Here is a 21,621-nt window from a genome sequence, read left to right as displayed (position 1 = left end):
TGTAGTCAAACACTATGCTGAATTCGAATGAACCATTAACCATGATCATAATTAAAAATTATAGGGATGACATAATATTATGCTATAAATATGTAGTCAATTCTGTTTCAATCGCCCAAGAATGGCATCTCGTACTAAAACACTAACGGCTGCTGAAGGAACAATTTTCATATATGTAGCTGACAAGCCAGAAAATAATTGTCTGGCTGTAAGCGATCGTAAAACTGTCCACGCGGTTTGACGTCCTCCAGCTGCAGCAGGCGAGGACAATCCACTGACTTGCATTCTTCTTCTAACAACGTCCAGTGGGTACACAGACTGAAAGGGGAAGAGTGCAAGCAATAACAACCTAACCTTAAGTATACATACACACCATGCATGTCATTTTCAAACACAATCGTACTTACAGTCTGTGCGACAACTCCAGCTAGACTTCCACAAAGAAGAAACAATGAAATGCTTGGTTGGAGGTTGCAACCCAGAGCGTATTGCTTCATCACATCATAGCTGGACTGTTGTATTGCGATGAAAGGGACTATTGCCAGTAGAGTGGGGCCCACACCTTTGTAGAGGCCTCGCAACTTCTCCTTTGCCGCAATGTCTGCAAGAGCATGTGTAATGCCTGCCAAGAAAAAAGAAAAGAAATAATTATGCACTGCAGGTTTTCATGCATGCCAACACAACTATACGTACAGTACACACAAACTGTTTTGATGATTATGCAGTACTATCTTCGAACTGTTAAATGCATGGTCCTGATTATGGTCCTGATTATGCCATAACTTATCATGCAATAACTTAACGAAGATGGTATACATGCATGCAATGACTATAACCCAAGGATTCCTGTGCCATTCTTTTAACGTCAGGAATCAACTAGGAAAGAACATTGAGGGTGAGCATGCGATTAACGTAGTGTGAAGCTCGCTTCGTACGTACAATTATTACCTGAGATTCACCATAATATTCATATATATATATGCACATGTCTCTACCTCGGTAAACTTTGCTGGACGAATCTTGCACAGTGAGCCTAGCCCTGACCACATCCATAGGGTGTGTAACTATGGTAGCCACAAGCCCAGCTAGACCACCAACACACATACGCCCAGCCATATTCAGCGACAATGTTCCAGAATCTAGGGGAAATTTCTGCAATGACAGACCATGATTATATGAAATTGCAGCAACAAATCAAAGAACCCCACAGCTATTGAAATACAATATTAATTAAGCAATCTCACACACCATTACAATAATGCTGGCTTACATGAGCAATGTTGGCATATGTGAGACACACTAGCCCGGCGAAAGGGAAGACCCGCAAACAGTTGGCTCCATTCCCAGCAAACAAACCACTCCACCCGCCTTTTCTCCATGTGGACATCAGTGTGGATACCAGCGGCACTCTCGACCCAGTCTATATATTACATGCACATAATGTATAATTATGTTGTACCGTACTTAAGGCGACACTTGTTTGCCTATAATTATTATAATTTACAAATCCTATAAATAATATAATTGGCAAAATGTCGCATGGGTTGTATTTAGAAGGTGGCCTTAAATCGATGTAGGGTATAATTATACACAAATGCTGATTATAATGTAAGCATACACGTACTGGAAACTCATTAATTTTATGGGACATATATAATTATTATAGTGAGAGTAATCGAGACACCTTTAGATTACAGGCCCTACATACATGTATACTAGCTGTGCATGCATGCATGGGCACAGACATGCAGATGTATAATAATTATCTATCACTCCATTCCTGGTTATATACCTGAGCTAGCAGCTTTAACTTCTCTAGAGGGGCAGTCGTTGTTCTGGACATGATACCAGCCACTCCACCAGCGAATATGGCCTTCCACAGCACAAGTGAGGAAGGAGGCAGAGGAGGGGGCGCAAAGTCAGCTCCTGATCACAGATAATTATAGTGCAACAAAATAAGTTGTAGTTTTTATGTAATCTAGAAATGGCAAATGGAAGAAGTAGCCGCACATTCGTGTATCTACATGCAGGTTACCATGACAACAATCCTAGGTGGGTACCTATATCCCATACGCTTTTACTTAAAGGTCAAATGTCATTCTTCTAACCTTTAATTAACAAAAACGGTGTCTATATTTTCCCCAAATAGTGGGCGTAGCCAGGGGCTTGCACTTGACCCCCTTTTTCTATCTCTACTACTCAGCTCAGGTTAGTGTATCTGATTATCTATAGCTGAACAACCCCTTTTCTTCCGAATCTTGTTGCATGCAGTTAGCTATATATATAGCTAAGTAGACAAGCAAAACAATTAATTTTAGTCTCGCTATTCTGGCTTAAATCTAGACTAGTTCTTATTCTTAACTAACTTCTATCTATGCAATTAGAGAAGTTAATTATGGCGTAATTACTAAGAGGTGTGGCTTCTGGTCAAAATTTTGGCGACTTAATAAATGCCCCCCCTTCCAAAATATCCTGGCTACGCCCCTGACGTATACTATTGCTTGTCTTGGATTTTGTATAGATTTTGTAATGGAATCTTCGTAGACAATAATAATATTATTACAGTTATTGACATGTAATTAAACGAATTCAACACTACCTATATAACTAACGAGGGAGCCCTCAGAATTCTCCAAAATTTATCTGTTTTATATCATGGAAATCCTTACCAAATGACTACGTGATTGTGTAAAAATACGTAAGGGACTAGCTCTGTATAACTTTTGTTACACGCTTGTATGGCTTGACAACGTGATATACTGCTGCGTTGACAATTATTTTTTTATGCTGCGTCCTAAATAGAGGTCAAACCACACCCTCAATTCCAGGCCGCTAGAAACAATGTAATGTAAGCAGCCTGTAATGGATCATAGTAGAGTAACCTCGACCTATATCTCCAATTTGATGCGAATATGCGACACCACGACTTCAACATCATTTCAACCTCCAAAACAAACTACCTTATTGAATTGGCTTCGTAATTATTAAAAGTGTCGCCTTAAGAGTATACGATGTGTATATGGCATGTGCAATTCAATTCTGCCTGATGTGAGCAATTAAGAGGTTTATACTGCCATCGTGGACAATACTGGCAATACTAAACATAATCATTGTTTACAAGCAACTTGTAGCTATAACAACACACGAACCTGTGTCAATGGCGAGTCCGGTTGCCCATTGCTGCACTATTAAACGGAGATCAGGTGATGGCAGTGAGCAGAAGAAATTACAGAATTCTTTGAAATCGACAGACCCGTTTTTGTCTTTATCAACTTCATTGAGTAATGCCTTGACTTCCTGAGTCGTAACTTGAAAACCTAATCGATTGAAAGCAGTCTTGAGCTCTTCAACATCGATTTCACCACTAGCATCACCATCTAGTTCCGTAAACACTCTCTTCAATTGGTGAACATAGAAATTTTGAAATTCTGTGAAATCTAACTGCTGATCATTATTTTTATCAGTGCCTGTAAAGTTTACCAAGTCTTCTTGAGTGACTAACAGTGACAGTTTGGCACAGGCATCTTCCAGCTCATTGATAGAGATTGCACCACTGTGGTTAGCATCTATAGACTCAAACAGGGAGTGGAGTCTATCAATCGACTTGGGCAGCAGGAAATCACTGGAATTCAGGGCCATGTTTTTACAATAAACAAAAATAAATAGAGACTAGATTCTAGTTGCCAGTTTAATATTGGGTAAAGGAGTTTTAATAATTAAACAGGTGTGTTTCCAGGAGAAAATGTCATGGCCAAATCTGATGGCGATTTTACTGCTAGGGCTGAACAATACCTTGAATCTGTGTTTGATGCAGTGAAATGCAAGGTCAGATATATCTAGATATTCATGTGATTAGGTGGTAAAGTATAAATAAGGCGACTCGACTAGATCTATAAGACTACATCTATATGTACGTACGTACCGAGTACCGTAATTATTTTGGGCGAACTTTTTAAAGTAGATCTCTCGACTCCTCTTGACATACGTATATTATGTACATGTACATGTACACATAATTAATTTATCTAGAACACTGAAGTGCAAACCCTCGGCGTTAATTTGGGTTTAGTGTTGTCTACAACCTCGCATCAAAGCCGCGATGACGTGCACATCTATATAGGCCAACTTGCAGGTTTGAGTTTCTTAGCTTCTTCGCTCGACAACGAAACTTTAACATCAAAATCTACCAAATAATATAAACTAGGCTATCCATGGTACAAACACAGCGCTATTGCATCCAGGTGAGAATACTCAGAATGCATTAGCTATAGACAGACAGACAAACAGACTGACCAACTATACTATACCCTGTGGCGCGCCTTGGGTTAATAATCACGTGCATGCAATGGGTTTTATCATTGATATAAGGGGAACAGTCACAGCAATTAAGATATATATATAGCCTTCAACAGTAAAAAGCAGTTTGGACAGCAGAAGAGTTTTTTCTATACAGTTTTAGATTCACAATCATGCATGATGGAGGGAGATGTAGCCAAGTTCTGACAATGTGCTGATACAATGAAGCAACTATCGCTGAATACATGTGCATGTGCGACCAATACCCCAATAGATCTAAAAACGTCTGCTGTGTCAAAACCCGCTTAGGCCAAAAATGAATATGAACCTAAACACAAAAGTAAATGTTCGCACGTGCTCTCTTATAATTATATCTGAGTTTATATGTGAGGTTTTTGTCTCAATTGTACAGGATGGTGATCAGGTCTTACTTGGTCGTCTCTTACACAGCTGTCTGAGACAATGTCTGGCTGTTCCTCCTGCAGCCACCACTGTCAGAATCAACACACTCAAGTACCACATAGAGGATGCTCAGCCCTACCTTTCAATTTGTGGGAAAGTGGGTCAAGATATTTAGATATCTATGGCTGTACGTACATGTACTCCGTCCATTCTGATAAAATTATTATAGTGTTATATCCCACACCAAGAGTTCATTAGGAACTCTTGCCCACACCCAATACACTATAATTATGATGTATACAAGTAGTAGCAGAAGCACATTAATGTGAACGCTCCTGGTAGTAGCTAGCCCACATAATTATACAGTAGATCTAAAGTGTGTAATGTCTGCATACTATGATATTAGGGATCTGCATCAAGCAACCTTTTGTTTCATCCGGACATACCTGACATGGTATCAATTCTAAACGAAGGACCAAGGACTGATCTTGTCCACCAGAAGAAAAAGATCATCGTAGGATTCCAGTGTGGTAACTCAGTGCTACGGGGAGCAGATGTGTATGTTCCTGGAGTCTCAGGAGCTCCTAAAAGTAAGGAATTAATCATTTTGGATTTGTGCTGTCTAGAATACCAAGTGGCAAACAGTGTTTGGAAATAATATGTTGTTGATCAATTCATTCACTGCAATAATTATAGGTCTCGTAAAAGGTGACCATGTTTCAGTGTACTCTGATGTTGACAAGAAGTGTTTGAAGGGCACAGCTGGAGAATTTACTGGCACAACAATGTTTGTTGGCAATGGTACGGCTCAGATGAGTCGTGAACATTTATTTGGGATGAGCAAATGTGAAAAGTAGGCAATAGATTATTATCTATAATTAATTATACAGTCTTGCCTATGCAGAGGTTGTGCTGTAAAAATGATTGATAGCCTTTATTCAACACCATCAATTACCGAGTGTGAACACAAGGACATGTTGTTCTTGCAAAACTTGCCTTCGGTTGTGGTTTCTCATGTTTTGGACCCTCAGCCCGGTGACAGAGTGTTGGACATGTGTGCTGCTCCAGGTTATTACAATGTGCACATGGACTATGTAATAACCCTACATTTGTATGTACATGCATGCAGTGTTTCAGGAATTAATAATAATAATAAGTTGTCATTATATCATTGCATACATGTCAGAAATGTGCACTTCTATACAGGAGGTAAAACTGTTCATATAGCTACATTGATGAAGGACAAGGTATGTTTCATTATCCTGATTTCTATGAAAGACATGGCATACACGTTATGCATAATCTTATATACAATGCAGGGAATTCTGATTGCCCTAGACAAGTCAACAGTCAAAATAGACAAGATCCAACAGAATTTGGACAAATTTCATATTTCCTGTGCTCGCTGCTTTAAATTTGATGCAACAAAAAGTCTCTCAGAAACAAAAGATGCAAGAGGTTAACTTTTATAAGCGCGTACTTTTAGTATAAAGAAGCGAATCCTTTCTGGCTACTTGTACGTATTCAAGCAACACTCTTGTAACCCGATTGATGCTATTAAATTTTTTTAGATAATTATTATTATGTAGCTGGTCGTGTGGATATGTACAATGTAGTACCGTGCATACATTAACCTCCAGCTGAACCGCCGTTTCCATCTGAAAGTTTCGACAGGATACTGCTAGATGCGCCTTGCAGTGCTCTTGGGCAGAGGCCTCAGTTCACTCTCAGTCAGAGTACAAGAGATCTGCAGTCATATCCTCACTATCAGCGGATGATGCTAAAACAGGTATGTTTTTGCATCCCTAGTCCAGCACTATATTCCAAGTTCATGAAAAGTCAGGGGTACATAATGATATAGTAACACTATCAAAAAATATGCCCGAAAATGATATATATACGGTGATGAACGTATGTGATCATCATGCATAAAAGATAAAACGTATACCTGTACATGTAGAACAATTATAGCTGCTATGTGCATTACAATTCTTTCTTGAGTGCTCATAATTATGCTCACATTAACTGTATTATGGTTTGCAGGCTATTGGGTTGCTCACGACTGGAGGTGTGCTTGTTTACAGCACTTGTACTTACTCACCAGAGGAAAACGAGAGTCAAGTTCAGTGGGTCCTTCAGGAATACAACAACATGCACCTTGTTGAACAGGTAGATGTTTATGCGAGTATAGTCCTCTAATAATTATATGCTCAAGCATGTTCCCACTCCCGCCTGAAAACCCATGATTATTTCCTCATGAGAATGTTAAACATTTTTCTGTAGCATCCGTTTGTGGGATACAGTGGATTGCCAGGATTTGGCTTGGAAGAAAGAGACCTGAAAAAAGTGCAAAGATTTTGGCCTGATCAATTTGTGGATACTCTGGACAAACACGTTGCCATTAGCATTCCCCAGAACAGGACAGTTTTGTTGGATACAATCAGTTTCTTCATTGCGAAGTTTCAAAAAAAGTAATGCTTTATAAACGTGACAATATTTTTTTTTCAAAAACCCTGATCCTAATATTGACTTTTTGAAGGTGCTACAGATACAACACCGAACCTTAGTCCAGATATGTAATTAATGATGTATCTTCATGTAAGGTGTGATTACCAGAATTCCTATTAGTAAACTTATAATTATGTTACGAGTGAAAACACTATTGAATTTCTAATCTATTCATATATTCGTCTTCTGAGAGCAGCCCAGCCACTATTTTGTCTGCAGCTTGTAACCTTGGTAACACTAGAGCAATGTAACCGTCACTGACAGTCTGCAGCAACAAAGATATAATTATTTTACCAATATGTATAACCTTAGCCTCGTTCCCAGGCCGAGTTGTCTCTAAAATAACGCTATACAGTGTAGGTCGCGTATAGCACATGCAAACCGGGTACAATAATTACCTTAGAGACCATGAGACTTGTGTTGGATACGAGTTGTTCATTCACTTCAAGTAGAGTTCCTTGAACACAACTATTAGAATGTAACCAAGTTAACATTGTAATAAATCCTGTTTGCATATTTCACCTTCTAATGCTGAAGCGCTCTCCATCCGAGCAAGTGATTGCACAGAGTATGGACTGTTGTTGCAGTTGCTGTCCTCCTCGTATAACAATTAAAAAGAGATAAGTATATATAAATCCTTCTATATAGTTAGTGTGCACACATACAACAGAATCCTATTTGCAGGATAAGCTAGTGTGTCACGAGGAACAGAGTTTTATACGTACACGTGGACTTACACGCTGCTAACTACCTTCTGCACATAATAATTGAGCAACATGTGTGCAGACAGCATTCACAGTACGTACATTCATGGGGCACTCATAGTATGACTTTTTATCTCTTTCTGCAATTATGGCGTGCAGCACATAAGTATAAAAGATGGAAGATGTGTGCCTATAGCTTCCTATAAGGTGCATATGTGTGTGCCACATTTCTGTGAGGAAATTGACACATTTCAATTATACTACCATGATTATAAACTTATTTTTTCTTTTTCCAGACACTCTATTAGCTGCTCTGTCTGTAGATCCACTGTGAAAGTCCACAGACTCAATATTTTGTGCGTACTTGGTTATCAACTGGTGCTTGGGTGAAAGACAGATAGCGCAAACCCTGTGAGGTGACGGTATTATAATAATACTTTAGGTCATGCCCATAGTGTCTTCCAGCGCACTACACTATGCATAAAATTACTCACCCATTGGAGTGAAGCAAAACACACTGATCTTCATTGGGGCTCTTACCGACTACATGTACAAGGTGAGCAGAATTGTCATGTTAATACAACTGTACATAATTGATTTATGTGTGAACCTATTTGGGCGGAGTCCAACTCTTCGCGTATTTGGTTGGACTCCGCCCAACTAGTGTGAACCATGAACTTTTCCACTGTTGGGATATAGCCTTTATACAAATTGAATTGAGCTCACCAAAATAATGCTGAGTAAAGTATCTCTGGGTAACAGATTGTGGTGGTCGATTTACCACAAACTCTGCATAGCTGGGAATCTTCAAACTGCATGCTAACGCCTGACTTTTTAAAGCAAGAGAATCAGTTTGTTCTTGTAAGGCGCTTTCATCCTGTTCTGGAATGTGGGGCGAATTTTTTACACAACTTTCCACTTCTTGTTTGTCACTAAGATATTTGCTCGCCATATCACTACAAGGGATACATAAGATGGGTTGTTTTTAGTGCTACAAGAACATTAATCACTCGTGATGAAAATCACTCCCTTAATCACAAGCTGTTAAACTGCACACATTGTACCGTATAGAGATTACATTTTTGAGGCCCTTAGATTTTCGCTGTTTTTCAAGGGTTAGTCATTCTCCACAAAAAAAAACGAACATACGGTATAGCGGGTATATTTTGAGGGTATAAACTTTCGCGGAATGGCGGTTACAAAAGTGTTCGCGGAATAACAGCCTTTCTGCCCATTTAGAGCTGCTTGCGCTTAGAGATAGAGTGATTGAGCTTAGAGATAGAGCTTTATAGAGATAGAGCGATCGAGTCTATCTTCGTGTATCTACACAAAACAGAATGAATCAGAAGTTAAGTATTACGGTTTCAACTGGTTGTTTTTACCTGCAGTCCCACTGGCAATCCAGAACGTAAGCACTATACATACAATGCATTATCCCTATATGGTTATCACGAGTCTGCGCCTAGTAACTGTCACTCGGTCAATTATATCAGGGCCGGGTCAATTATATCTATAAGCTAAACCCTCCGCTAAACTCTAAATAATAATAGCGTTTTATATTCATGTTTTTCTTGCTGAATGATTTGTTTTTTTCCCCTCGTAGGTTCCCCCTCTTTACAAGAGTGTTCATGATCGTTCCAATCTTGTTTCGACCTGTTGGCTGCTGTTATACCAACATTTGCCACTTGACTGGTAATTAATGAATGAAGACCCCGACAGACACATAGATGGTGGTCGGTGTTTAATAAACTTCTGGAAGAGAGCAACTGGGCACTGCTCAGGATTGTCAGGGGTGGCCCACATCTTTGGTCAAAAAGGACGACAACCGCCTGCTTGTCCATTTCTGGTCTTGGTATCACGCTCGTTAAATTCGACACCGTTACTGTCAGACTTGATGCTGAAGTCACCAAATGTAAACTTGTGGTGCTCATCTCTACCTCGCATACCCATGTGCATTTAGGAATCATATTGTGTGCTGAAGGGTCTCTGGTGAGCAAGAACCCAGGTCATCGCAGTCCCAGAGTTTTCTTATTTTGTCCTCGTCGAGTGTTTCTGCAGCATAAGCTTTGTTTCCTTTTCCTTTTTTTTTTAGTTGTTTTCAAATGGCTTAACTTAAGCAAACTGGACATCCCGAATTATGCTATAGCTTTTGTGATGGTATTTGGTGAGGTGTCTGTCAAGGCTACTTTGAAGGGACATTATAGCTAGTGTCTGGCTCGTATGTTGCAGAGTTAATTTTTCGTACTTTACAGTAGTAGTGTCCCAGTAGTCGGTTCAAGCTAGCTGTTGTACCCTGCAGCTATCTCAAGGTAACTAACCAATGCATTATCCCTATGGTTATCACGAGTCTGCGCCTAGTAACTGTCACTCGTGCAGTTACAGGCACAGACTCGTGATAATCTTCAGTATCCATACGATATTTATTGATCACTCTATTATACCACACCTACGTCACCACTAACTGATCTCATTGGTCAACAGCTGTACGATACAATCATAGAAAATAACATACAGCCCCAGGCATGCACATGCAGTTTTCAATTTTTTTTTCAAGCAAACAGAAAAGGAGCCATGCTTGACAGTACTAAGACTCTAAAGCGACGGCAGCTCCAACAAGATGGTTAAGCCCTCCGTATGGGTCCATGGGCATGGTTTTACATTTTAGCCAAGATCTTCTTGCAACTGCAGCAAAGGACATCGAATGCACAACGCTTCGACCTAGGAAGCTCCTAAGCATCTGTAGGAGTCGACATATTGCTTAACTAGCTCTTTGACGGCTGCAAAATCCGGCATAGACATACTCTTTTTGCAGTATGCATAGTGCACAGAATCGTTGCTGAATCGTTGCTAGGGGGAGGTCCTTTTATCCCGCATGAGGATATAATTATGGGAGCATATCCTCCTCTTAGGTGTGGTAGATCTATATCCTATATCGTATTGGTGTATCACGTACAGCGCCACTCAAATTATATACGAAATTTTTGGCCATAATAACTATTATAATTATAGCACCATATTATAAATTCATTTGTTTTATGTACAGTCTCGCAAAAATAAAATTTTTTTCTGGCGATGGCAGGCTAGGCTGCGATTTAATACATCAATTACGGCACGTAGTAGTCTACAGACATAATAAACTGTCATAATTAGAATGTAACACTCTTATATATACCGTATACCCACCTTCATATAGCCAGGATACAAAACATGTAGTAATTATTTCAGCTCCTGTGCTTGTATGCTCGATCGCTCTGCTCTGATTCATGAGATCATAGATGATACAGTACTGTATCATCTATGATGAGATCGTGACTGCTGAAAGTACATGTACGTGATGGCGCAGGTTCAAAGGTCACCTCGAGTGTGTGGGTAGATTTTATAATTATTTTAATAATTAAAACAATAATAATTTTTTAATTATAATAATGTTCAATTCAACTCAGTATTGAGATTATGTTCCTTCATCTTGCTATAAAACACTTTTTCTAGGATAATGGCACATTTGTAATAGTCAGTGGTCTTCTCATTGTACAGCTTGCAGTTTGTCAGGATCCTAATCATGTCCGCGACAAACAGCCTCACAGTTGAGTAGTAGCCAGACAGCAACTGTTTTGACATCGTCTCAAGATCTAGCGGGGTAGTTAATGGGTAGTTAATGGTGATAATTAGTGGTTGATGCAGTTACATGTATATATCTATAGGTAATAATTATACAATCATGTATTCGCTGTACAGGTAATAATCTAGTGCAGTGCTAGTGAACTCCAAGCTACATCTGCATTAACTACTCATCGTAAGCACAGTGACAGCACGCACCCATGGGGAATTTGACTATTTCGTAGTACTGGGGTGCTTGGGTGGCATCCACTGCCTCCAAAAACGGCCATGAACTTGAATGGGTCTGGACAAACACAAGACACACTGATTACAATTACAATTATGCACTGCAGACAATTTCTTCACCTTGACATGCTTGAGAATGTGTCCAAGCATTGCAGTAAGTTTCTCGTGGTCATTCTCAAGGCGAAGCTGTTGTGCTGACCTGCACATGATATAGTATTTTTATATTTTCATACATGTACAACTACATGCTAACACTATTATAATTATACCTGAACGTTGCTGATCATATAATTTATACTGTAGGTGGGTAACACGTACAGTACATTAATAAATGATGCTAACCTTGGATCATTTTCTGATGGCTTCCATCCAGTTTCCACTACAAAAAAATACAAAAAACTACACCTTTCGAAAATTTGTATACGCCAACTGGCTAAGGTAATAGACCGTAACTATCAAGGGCGTATAAAAGAAGAGCAACAGCAAAAGAGCAGAGATCAAACCTGGGCAGATGAATGTGCTTGAATGTGCATGAAATGCTAAAAATATAGGCTACATGCAAATTCACACATTCATCCGCCCACATTTGAATTCTGCTAGCTACATGTACTAGATACTCTTCTTTTATAACAAAGATCATAATTATAGCTTACAATTAACCCCCAAGTCGTGTGGCTTGGTCCGTGTGTCTGTCTGTCTGTTTGTTGGTTTATTTATGATTATGAGCCTGCTTTACCTGGATGCCAAAGTGGTGCGTTTAAAGCCTCAACCTCAACATAGTTACAATTGTGGATCATAAAAACGAGCAAAAGCTAAGAAGCTTGAACTTGGATGTTGGCTATAGACTATAGTTGGGCTCGCTTGCGTAGGATTGGGCACCACTGTTATGAAGGCGTGGCTCATTCAGTAACAGCCAGCTTGAGCCTCTATGTACATAGGCTCTCCTTTTTCTGTTCTTTGTCACAATTGTTCAATAATCACAATCGTTCAATAAGATAAATACGGTATTAATTGGAGGAATAAAGAAAAAAATGGAGGTAGAGTTAAGGTGGAGTTAGGAAAAGAAAGGCCTCAGCCCTGGAACGAGGCTAAGCCAAGAACATGCCAAGTCAAGTTATAGTGGAATAAAAATCAACCCTTGCAGTATCATTCTAAATGAGCCATACCCATCGCATTCATAGCCACACCTTAGCAGGACAGATGAGTGGCTCGCTAAACACCAGGAAGGCAGGATAAAAGGGTGGGACTCACTGCTTGGACAAGTCAGTAAATACATGTACGTAGAGCTATAGACGCTTAGCACTGGCTGGGATCAAGGTCATACACACAAGCTTGTCGTTCCTTTGATACTGTTAGCTTGTTGTATCCAAGGTGAGGTACATGTACATACGGTTTAGTATATACAATATATAACACTTATTGTCCACTACAAACTATACAACCCCGACTAACACCGAGGGTTCTGCATGCACTTTTAATTAGTGCTCTAGTTTTGATAATGGAGATTCAACACTTCTCCACTTACGTATTCCTGGAATGTCACTGATTTTTATCTTCCTAGTTCGGTCATTGAAGGAAGTGAGCCCTGGGTGCACTTTCCTTATCTCAGTCTGCTTTCTTTCGATAAGCTGATGAACCACCTGCATTATCCAGAACGTAAGCACTATACATACATGTACAACTATCTATTGGTCTTATGTGCTGTGAGTGGATTGATGCATGTAGTTTAATTGTGTAGAGCAATTCTAAAAACTGTCAAGATGATTTGGTTTCCTATAACTAACCTGCTTCTGTTTCTTGATGATGGACGAAAACTGTGTATAAGGGATTCTCGGATTCAGCTCACACTGAAAGGCAAGTACATGCACAGTGTATATTATTCACAGCTACATGTATCATTATTAGCAGACAGAAATACGAATGATATTGACACATACATGTACCTCCATAAGGGTAGCTCCTTCATACTCTTTGATATATCCTAGGTACGCTGATCGTGGGAGCTTGATGTCCTTGGAAAAACCCTACAAAAACATGCGATGTAGGCATGCACACTGAGTTTAAAATGTAATTAACCTGCTTCTTGAAGTATCCAATAGCATACGCATCAGCATAAGTTAACAAATGAAGAATACTGTGTCGAATGCAGTAGTCTTTCAGATTGTTCATCATGTGAGTACCATAACCCTAATAAGGGATAATCAAACATACAGTATTGGGTACATACATGTACATGTGGTGCACTGATAGCTTTTTGAATTCTTGCTTCAACAGTGCTGTACAGTAAATTAAGTCATTGAGAGTCATCAGAAATGCATGAACCCTTGTGCTTACTAATACGCTCGATAAATATTACTTCAACACTGTGCAATTCAGTTGTAGTATACCTTGACTTGCTCATTAGAAGTAACAGCACAGAACACAATCTCTGCAAATTGCTGCGAGGGAAACACTCTGAAGCAGATGCCTCCGATAACCCTGTTTTCTTTGATAAGAGCGAGTGAATGATGTTTTCTATGCAGATCAAAATAAGGAAGCAGAATAACACAATGGTACAGAAACATACAATTATGTACACCACATGTACGTGCACGCATTATTTAGTGTTTGATTCATAATTTAGGGTATCAAACAGTGTTTTTAAATGCCGGTGACTAGGGGTATTGGGAAAATGTTTGGAGATTCGGTGTTCAGAGCCACTGCAATTGCTACTGCACTGCTGAACTACGGAAGATGGTAGAAGGTGCAGCTATGCACGCATTATTTTGTTGTGATCCACAATTCAGGGCTAGATGCTGGAGACAAGGGGGCCTGTGTTCAGGCTATACAACTTACGGATCAAAAACGAGCCGAGTGATGTACTCCTTGGGCATCCTAGGAAGCTGGTAGGAAAAAACACTCTTGAGTCCCAGAAGCCAGAGGTGATGTTGTGGAGGGGGAGGGGCGGCAAGAGAGTTGTGCAAAATCTGGAACCACAGCAGCCCCTTCTTCTCCTCTTGCTTGGCAGCATAGTCTCTAGACACTTGGTCATTGAAAAAACCGGTCTGTAGGGTGAGGAATGGTTAAACTTGCAGTGAAGAACCCCAAAATCGACTTGGTTTAAACAAAATTAACATGAACAATAATATTATGGTAGTGGGTACAGACCTCTGGTCCTATCATAGCACTGGGGTCAGTCACAGTCTCAACAATCTCCCTTGCAACCTCCATTGCATCACGTCCTAGTATATATACAATTGTACATAATTATACATGTAATACTGGAATTCGTTAAATAAACTCTTGCATGTGCACATGTGAAGACAGATGATGTACATGTATACGTGTGAGTGCAAGTGCATGCAAGTGTACAGTGCAAATGTACATCTTTATGTACCTTCAATTTTGGGTCTTTTGCTAGGGCTGGGTGTCTCCAGTGCGGTAGTGGGTCCAGACAAAGGCTGGGTGGTTCTAACTGAGTCCTCAAAGTGTGGGGAGGAACTGAGGTGGGAACCAGGGGACTCCTCATAAAGAGGATCACTGCATGGGAAAGGTGGAGCTTGATACAATGTAAATCTATACATGACTGCATGTACATGACACAGATTGACAAAGAAAGTTTTCTCACGCTCCATTATACTCCATTATGGAATTCCAAGCGAACAAAATTCTTATTGCTCAAAATTACAAATCTACAAACTCTACAGCATGCACACTAGGCTGCCATAATAGTTATTCCAGTACATGGGCTAGGGAGGCTGGAATACAACGACACACACATACCCAGCATATTGAGGCAAGGACATGCTACCAGGCGACGAGACGATCCTATTAAGGCTGGCAGGAGAGGGAACAGTGATATCTCGAACCTTGGTTGACCCAGAGGAAGTATAGTCACCTCCTACAAAATTAATATGCAGTGCATATACAACAGCAAACTGACAGGGTAATTCTGTAGCATGTAAACAACTTTGAGTATGACATTCTCTGCATTTACATGTACATGTACGTAAACGGCACTGATAGTAATCTGGCTGACAACAATTACATGCACCCACACCATGAGTGTTATTGTTTGGAAAACAACATGGATATAGAAAATTTCACTGAATGTAGCAAACTTGCACATACTCGTGCGTGCATGTACATGTATGTACCAATTCTGCTAGAGTTAGAGGCAGGGCCAGCTGCTGGAGAGGGTGAGGGAGTGATGGAGGAGCCAGCGGGGGACGGCACAGTAAGTGCTTCAGGTGTCTGGTTGAAATCCTCACGCCAAATCGGGGAGTTGGCATTATAAATCTCAACCTGCAACCAGCCTAAGAACCTGGAACAGCACACGTTAATGTACATGTGTATATTCCTCCCTCTAGGATATAAAAATAGATATGTTGTATTACGTACATACTACAATTACGATATTACTTGTCAGTGAGCTGACAGATGACATTGTGCCAAAAGTGATACATAATTAAGGCCCTCAAATAATTGTCTAAAATTGTCAGATATGTCATAATTATTACTAGACCTACAATCCTAGTTGCAGCCCTGATATGTATAGGCTAGCTAGCAACGGTTTTAAATTAGCAGCTCTGGGATAAACAATTATGGCACAGTGCCGTACGATTTAGTTTGATTCTGTACATGTCAAATTCAGGCAAAGTATAATTTTACCGATCATCTATTTTTACATACACTGGTACCCTCACGAAAATACGCCCACCCGCTTCTGCAGAAATATAGGTTTGAGAGTGGACTCCATGAAGCGTATTCCTCAACTTATGTTGCCCACCAAAATAATACTCGCAGCTTAGTATCGAGGCTTATACTGAGTGGCCTGTGATGTTTCATGCATAATTTATATAATTACAATATGATTATAGGTGCACTGCACAGTGAATGAAAAACTAACTTTGGGAAGTGGCTGATGACGAGCGTCCTCTTCTCGGGCAGCATTTTGTCTTGTTCTGCAGTGAACCGCTCCATGAGCTGATGCCTCATCACCAGGAATACTGAGCTTAGGAAAGTTCGCCCAAATATCAGAGTGGCATCGTGCTTAGGTAGACTCTCACAAAAAACTGGTACATGGCAGAGGCACACCCATCTGCAGTATCATGTATGGTGTTCATTCGTATCCCGGCTAAAAAGGATCATATTATGATACTAGAGTAAGATACAACAACCAAGTGATTTGTGTTACAATTATTTACATAAAGTACTTACTACTGCACAGCTACATGTAGTGTATGAAAGAACAACTTTTTTGAGTAAGTACAACAAAATTTGTAAAAATATGAACCTTATATAATTTTCCTTGTAGAACCTTTGGTCATCAGTGGGTGTGCTTTTGGTGTGGACTGATGGAGTCTCCAGTTTCCAGTGGTTGAAACAGTACAAGAACATCTTGGCCAAGTCATACATCATTTGCCACTCTGCCTGTTTCAAACTACCAAACTTGTACATCACAAAATTTGTCACTGCCTATAATAAAAACAAACAATGAACGTCATTACTCCCTGTTGACACTGTATTTTAACAGATAGAATAAATTAACGTGTTCTGCATAAATTATGGTACACACCTTTGCGATGGATACTTTCTCGAACGGTGGAGTTCCCAGTTTCTCCCCGGCTATGGAAGGAAGCTTCGGAAACAACATACTCTTGTGAAGAAAATTAAACAGGAACCCATAAGTTTTTCTTAAATCTGGGTCTTCTTTCTCGTTTCTCATTTGAAGAAGGATATTGTCCATATCGTAAACAACCAACAATACTCGGTCCAGGTGATCATCACTGAGATCTTTGATCGGACGAACATGATCGTCTAAAGCATGCTGACACGTGCGACAGACATCCACTAGAGAAGGAAGAAAACTACTGTCCTGGGAATTGAAAGTGGGCTTCCAAGCCTGGCACGAGCACAGTTTGTACTAGGGAACAATGAAGACAATCAGATATTGCATCAAATTTTCTATATGCATGAGATTATTCGCTAGCAAAAATAATACTACATATATTTTTAGACTGGCTAGCTGCTTTCAATTAATTATTGTTTTGGGACAACTGGAATACTGGTGGACATCATTACAGTACTGCTAGAAATGTATGCGTGATAACTATATACGAGTATACGAAACAAAACAGGGAACAAAATAGTCCGTACTCTTTGTATTTGTATTGTTACTAATCCAAGTGACTGTATACGTGTAACTTCTTACAGGAAGCCCACCGTACACGACACTATACATAATACCAAGGGCGTATGAAGAGAAGAGGGCATGCAACTAATATCTATCAGAAAACAAATGGGCGGGGTCTTATATTAAAGAATGCATTGCACGTGCACCATTTTTGTGCGTGCACGATGAAGATATACGGAAACTTACAGAGAAAGTAGCTATTCTAGCTAAGCTAACATACTGCAGATGATTGTAGCTCTCTATACTAGTAGTAAATGATGCTAACAATGCTCAGTGACACTAGAAAGTGAGTAGCATAGTCGTACTAGAAGCAACAAGCAAGAAACCACAAACTTTGAGTTGTTGCCTCAAATCCTTGGTTTCTTATGACTCCTGTCCTGATGTAGCAGGTATAGCAATCATAGTGTTAAACTACTACGACTCATAAACTAACAGGAGATGTTATACAAGAGAGATAAACGAGCTAATGGAAGAAAGTAGATAAAAAGTGCCGACTCAGCAGCTTGGATGGAAATGGGTTTGGAGTTTAAACATAAGCTCATGTGAATCTTAATTAATCGTGACCAACCTCCTCTAGTGGGCGGTTGGCTAAATATAACATATCCTGCTCACTCATCAGTTTTTTGACGCATACACAGTTTACATTGTGAGTTACATGCCCTCTTCTCTTCATACGCCCTTGATGATACAATGTATATATGTCGTTGCACAATGTCCCTTTTGCTGGTCGGCAAGTCTATTTAATGACAACACTAGACATCTATAGTGCACTTTATTACATTACCTGACAGCCTAAATGAGTAGCTATCCGCTCTATCTTTTTGATTCTTGGATAAAGTCGTAACTGTTCCTTTTTTTGAGCTATTTTCTGTAGAGTGGAACCACTTTTCTTAGAAGATCCTTTGTCCACTTTAGAACCAGAGCCCATGGAACTGGAAGAGCTGGGAGTAGACGCCATACTAATAATTAACTTGTCAGTGTATAATTATAGATCTTCTTGTAATTATAGGTTTGAAGGTCAGGCCACGCCCAACTACAATTAACTATAGCTGCAGCAGTAGACCTTTGAACTGTGGCATGGCACCAAAGGGGTCAAAATTGACACCAAATTGAGTGCCCTTATCATAGTACAACAGCCTAATTCCTCCATGAACCTGGGCAAGCTTGCTAGCCACTGATATATTATGGCTGCTGAGGGTATTGGAAAGACAAGACTTGAGAGAGAAAATATAGTGTATGACAAGGATGGAAATGCATACATCCCTGCTAGTCAGAGGCCAGATGGTACTTGGAGGAAGGCCATTCGAGTGAAGCCAGGCTACATCCCACCAGAGGAGGTCCCAGTCTATCAAAGCAAGGGAAAAATCCAGTCTGAGACCCCTACCAGATACATAGGTAAAGTGGTATGTGGAAAGTAGTCGAGTATTTATGTCTATAACACTCAGTGGTGGTTGCTATTTTCCAAACACAATTTTAATACTGTAGTAATATACATAGTGTCGCATATTTAGAGGGTCGCATCTAATTGAAGGTTGCTCTACTATCAATTATAGGCCGCTTAAATTATATTGTTTCTTGCGGCCTGGAATCGAGGCAATGGTTTGACCTCTATTTAGGACGTGACATAAAAAAATAATTGTCAACGCAGCAGTCACTACTTTTAGAGGTCAGAAAATTGGAAAAGATCGAGGGTGTCGCATATTTGGAGGGTTACTTTAAATCGAGGTAATTACATTTCAATTTGAGCATTGGAACCTGTTTGTTGTCTACAACATTAACACTAAACAGGGGTGTGTTACATTGTAAGTGCAGAAAATCCAGTGAGCTCTTTCCTTTTTTTTTGTTCCGCCTGTACAGTATATGGAATGCTACAGACCACAAGGAAGCATAAATTGTTGTGAGTTGCGCTGTGCTAAAGCCTCTCCGCATGTTTTGGTTCGCTCAAAAATTATAATTATAGTGCTATAGAAGAGGTAATTAATTAAAAATGTTATGCATACATTACAACAGTGTTATAGAAGAGGAACTTAATGGATAGAAGTCTGATGGCTTGATGAATGATAGAAGCATGTAGATCTACGTACCGTATAACGCGAAACTTTTGCGGATGCATATTTTTTGTGGGTTCTAGCTAATATTCGCATTTCAATGCCAGGAAACCACACCCACCAATAGCTTTGCATGGGAATACCGGTGCGTGGGAGTTTCTCCCAGTTTTAATCTTCACGTTAACTGTCTGCTCTAGAAAAATGCAAAAATTTCCCGCTGTACGGTATTTTGCATTTTCCTGTTAATGAATTATAAAAAAAAGAAGGGTGGGTCTGCAAAGAGGTCGGAGTTCAGAATGGCTGCCGCTTTGGGCAGTTGCTAGTTCTAGCTGTCATGCATGTGTGTGGCATAATTGTGTACAAATTGCTGATAAAACTTTTTGTGTGCCTATGTAATGCACGTAAATTACATACATGCATGCATGCAGTTTTATTGCATGTAGCACGCATGTTGTACGTATCCTGCACTTAATAATTATTATTCCTATAAGCATGCGTGCTGCACTTGTAAGGCTTAATCATGTACATGTACCCGTAATTTTTGTTGCAAATGTTCGTATGAACTACCCATTTGTGTATTTTTAATATTCGTACAGCTCAGGATAGTGGCGTTGAACCTATTGAGGTAGAATATTTTTGTAGTTTTAATTTTCCTGTGCTACAAAATGTACGAAACTTTCCATCATACTAAAATAACCCGCTATAATTATGGTAATTATTATTTTGCCATAATAATTATATCAACAAAATCGTCCTCTTACTGTACAGCAAAAGAAGTGGAAGGACAGATGAGTAAAATGTCCATCCTCACAGGATCTCCCGAAAATGACAGTTTTGGTCCTGTACTGAGCAAGTCTCAAAAAAAAACCTTGAAAAAGAAGGAAAAGAAAAAAGCAGCTCCTGCCCCAGCATTTGAAATTGAAGAAGTCATCACGCCTACAAGGAAAAATACCAATACTGGGGCTGAAAGTCAGCCTATTGATACGGTTAGTCAACCTAGTCAGCCAGTGATTGAGAATTGTGGGGAAGCAGAAAAAGTGTGTGATTTGAAACATGCGAGAACTCTGCGAAAGAAACTGAAGCAAATAGCAGAGTTAGAGTCAAGAATAGCATCAGGTGACATAAAGAAACCAGATCAGTGTCAAATGGACAAAATTGCTATGAAAAGCAAATATGAACAAGAATTAGCAGATCTGTCATGAGAATTAATTTTATAATTATACAACAAATTATTTAAGATCGACCTACTCTCATTTTCACCAATATATTTTTGTGTATAAATTGAAGCTATACATGTATAGGAGAAAATTGTTTGTACACGCTGACACATGTATAATGATTTTGCATGCATGTTTAGTCTATACACCTAATGTACATGAGTAAATTGTTTTTATTGCATGGATCATGCAATTAAAGTGCCTCAATCAGAATTAAATCAGAGTACACTTAATTGTCAAAACTATAATTATGATCCATATCTCTACACGATAATGATTTTTCATGTTTTGGATCTGTATAAGAAAGTGCCTCAATCAGAAATCAGTGCACACTTAATAATATTGTCAAAACTATAATAATGAAAGCACCGCGGGTGCTGATGCCTCGGTGGAGGTACCAAAGCTACATAACATAAAACTACTAATAG

At 39.5% G+C, this 21,621-nt stretch overlaps 5 protein-coding genes across 7 annotated transcripts in view; 2 read left to right on the top strand and 3 right to left on the bottom strand.

Moving 5' to 3' along the window:
- Positions 1-32: 32 nt before the first annotated feature.
- LOC135348096 (uncharacterized) lies at positions 33-3,639 on the bottom strand. The gene is made up of 6 exons (XM_064546270.1): positions 3,150-3,639; positions 1,793-1,926; positions 1,271-1,420; positions 996-1,152; positions 408-622; positions 33-318 (listed from the first exon to the last, which is right to left on the bottom strand). The coding sequence occupies exons 1-6, from the start codon at positions 3,637-3,639 to the stop codon at positions 97-99; spliced, it is 1,368 nt and encodes a 455-aa protein (XP_064402340.1). The 3' UTR covers positions 33-96.
- Positions 3,640-3,686: 47 nt separating this feature from the next.
- On the top strand, positions 3,687-7,380 carry LOC135348095 (tRNA (cytosine(72)-C(5))-methyltransferase NSUN6-like). Of its 2 annotated transcripts, XM_064546268.1 has the most exons (10): positions 3,687-3,825; positions 4,709-4,855; positions 5,105-5,288; positions 5,395-5,551; positions 5,603-5,766; positions 5,905-5,945; positions 6,018-6,156; positions 6,339-6,487; positions 6,742-6,867; positions 6,982-7,380. In XM_064546268.1, the coding sequence occupies exons 1-10, from the start codon at positions 3,748-3,750 to the stop codon at positions 7,171-7,173; spliced, it is 1,377 nt and encodes a 458-aa protein (XP_064402338.1). In that variant the 5' UTR covers positions 3,687-3,747; the 3' UTR covers positions 7,174-7,380. The 2 variants fall into 2 exon arrangements, with proteins under 2 accessions (XP_064402338.1, XP_064402339.1); XM_064546269.1 differs by lacking the exon at positions 5,603-5,766 and having other exon boundaries at positions 5,395-5,499.
- On the bottom strand, positions 7,273-11,231 carry LOC135348098 (protein Abitram-like). 2 transcript variants are annotated; one of them, XM_064546274.1, is made up of 7 exons: positions 11,094-11,231; positions 8,637-8,866; positions 8,405-8,453; positions 8,192-8,319; positions 7,729-7,807; positions 7,605-7,674; positions 7,273-7,471 (listed from the first exon to the last, which is right to left on the bottom strand). In XM_064546274.1, the coding sequence occupies exons 2-7, from the start codon at positions 8,860-8,862 to the stop codon at positions 7,358-7,360; spliced, it is 666 nt and encodes a 221-aa protein (XP_064402344.1). In that variant the 5' UTR covers positions 8,863-8,866; positions 11,094-11,231; the 3' UTR covers positions 7,273-7,357. The 2 variants fall into 2 exon arrangements, with proteins under 2 accessions (XP_064402344.1, XP_064402345.1); XM_064546275.1 differs by lacking the exon at positions 8,637-8,866 and having other exon boundaries at positions 11,094-11,220.
- A 73-nt stretch (positions 11,232-11,304) lies between these two features.
- The window catches only part of LOC135348066 (histone acetyltransferase KAT2B-like), a 62,335-nt gene continuing 52,018 nt past the window's right edge, over positions 11,305-21,621 (bottom strand). The window contains exons 2-19 of the mRNA XM_064546213.1: positions 18,713-18,919; positions 17,311-17,658; positions 17,029-17,210; positions 16,642-16,833; positions 15,890-16,056; positions 15,516-15,633; positions 15,130-15,272; positions 14,901-14,974; positions 14,589-14,797; positions 14,141-14,267; positions 13,830-13,940; positions 13,697-13,777; positions 13,538-13,600; positions 13,279-13,393; positions 12,096-12,132; positions 11,874-11,952; positions 11,727-11,811; positions 11,305-11,539 (exon numbers count right to left, since the gene is read on the bottom strand). Of these exons, the coding sequence (XP_064402283.1) occupies positions 11,340-11,539; positions 11,727-11,811; positions 11,874-11,952; positions 12,096-12,132; positions 13,279-13,393; positions 13,538-13,600; positions 13,697-13,777; positions 13,830-13,940; positions 14,141-14,267; positions 14,589-14,797; positions 14,901-14,974; positions 15,130-15,272; positions 15,516-15,633; positions 15,890-16,056; positions 16,642-16,833; positions 17,029-17,210; positions 17,311-17,658; positions 18,713-18,886 (2,505 nt within the window). The 5' untranslated portion in view covers positions 18,887-18,919 and the 3' untranslated portion in view covers positions 11,305-11,339. The remainder of the gene's footprint in view (positions 11,540-11,726; positions 11,812-11,873; positions 11,953-12,095; positions 12,133-13,278; positions 13,394-13,537; positions 13,601-13,696; positions 13,778-13,829; positions 13,941-14,140; positions 14,268-14,588; positions 14,798-14,900; positions 14,975-15,129; positions 15,273-15,515; positions 15,634-15,889; positions 16,057-16,641; positions 16,834-17,028; positions 17,211-17,310; positions 17,659-18,712; positions 18,920-21,621) is intronic.
- On the top strand, positions 18,985-21,301 carry LOC135348082 (partner of Y14 and mago-like). The gene is made up of 2 exons (XM_064546249.1): positions 18,985-19,323; positions 20,745-21,301. Exons 1-2 carry the CDS (start codon positions 19,113-19,115, stop codon positions 21,176-21,178), a joined length of 645 nt encoding a protein of 214 aa, XP_064402319.1. The 5' UTR covers positions 18,985-19,112; the 3' UTR covers positions 21,179-21,301.

The sequence above is a fragment of the Halichondria panicea genome, chromosome 14 (genome assembly GCF_963675165.1).
Source record: "Halichondria panicea chromosome 14, odHalPani1.1, whole genome shotgun sequence".
NCBI lineage: Eukaryota > Metazoa > Porifera > Demospongiae > Suberitida > Halichondriidae > Halichondria > Halichondria panicea.
The sequence above is the reverse complement of the archived record's forward strand: the minus strand, read 5'-3'. Positions and strand labels throughout refer to the sequence as shown.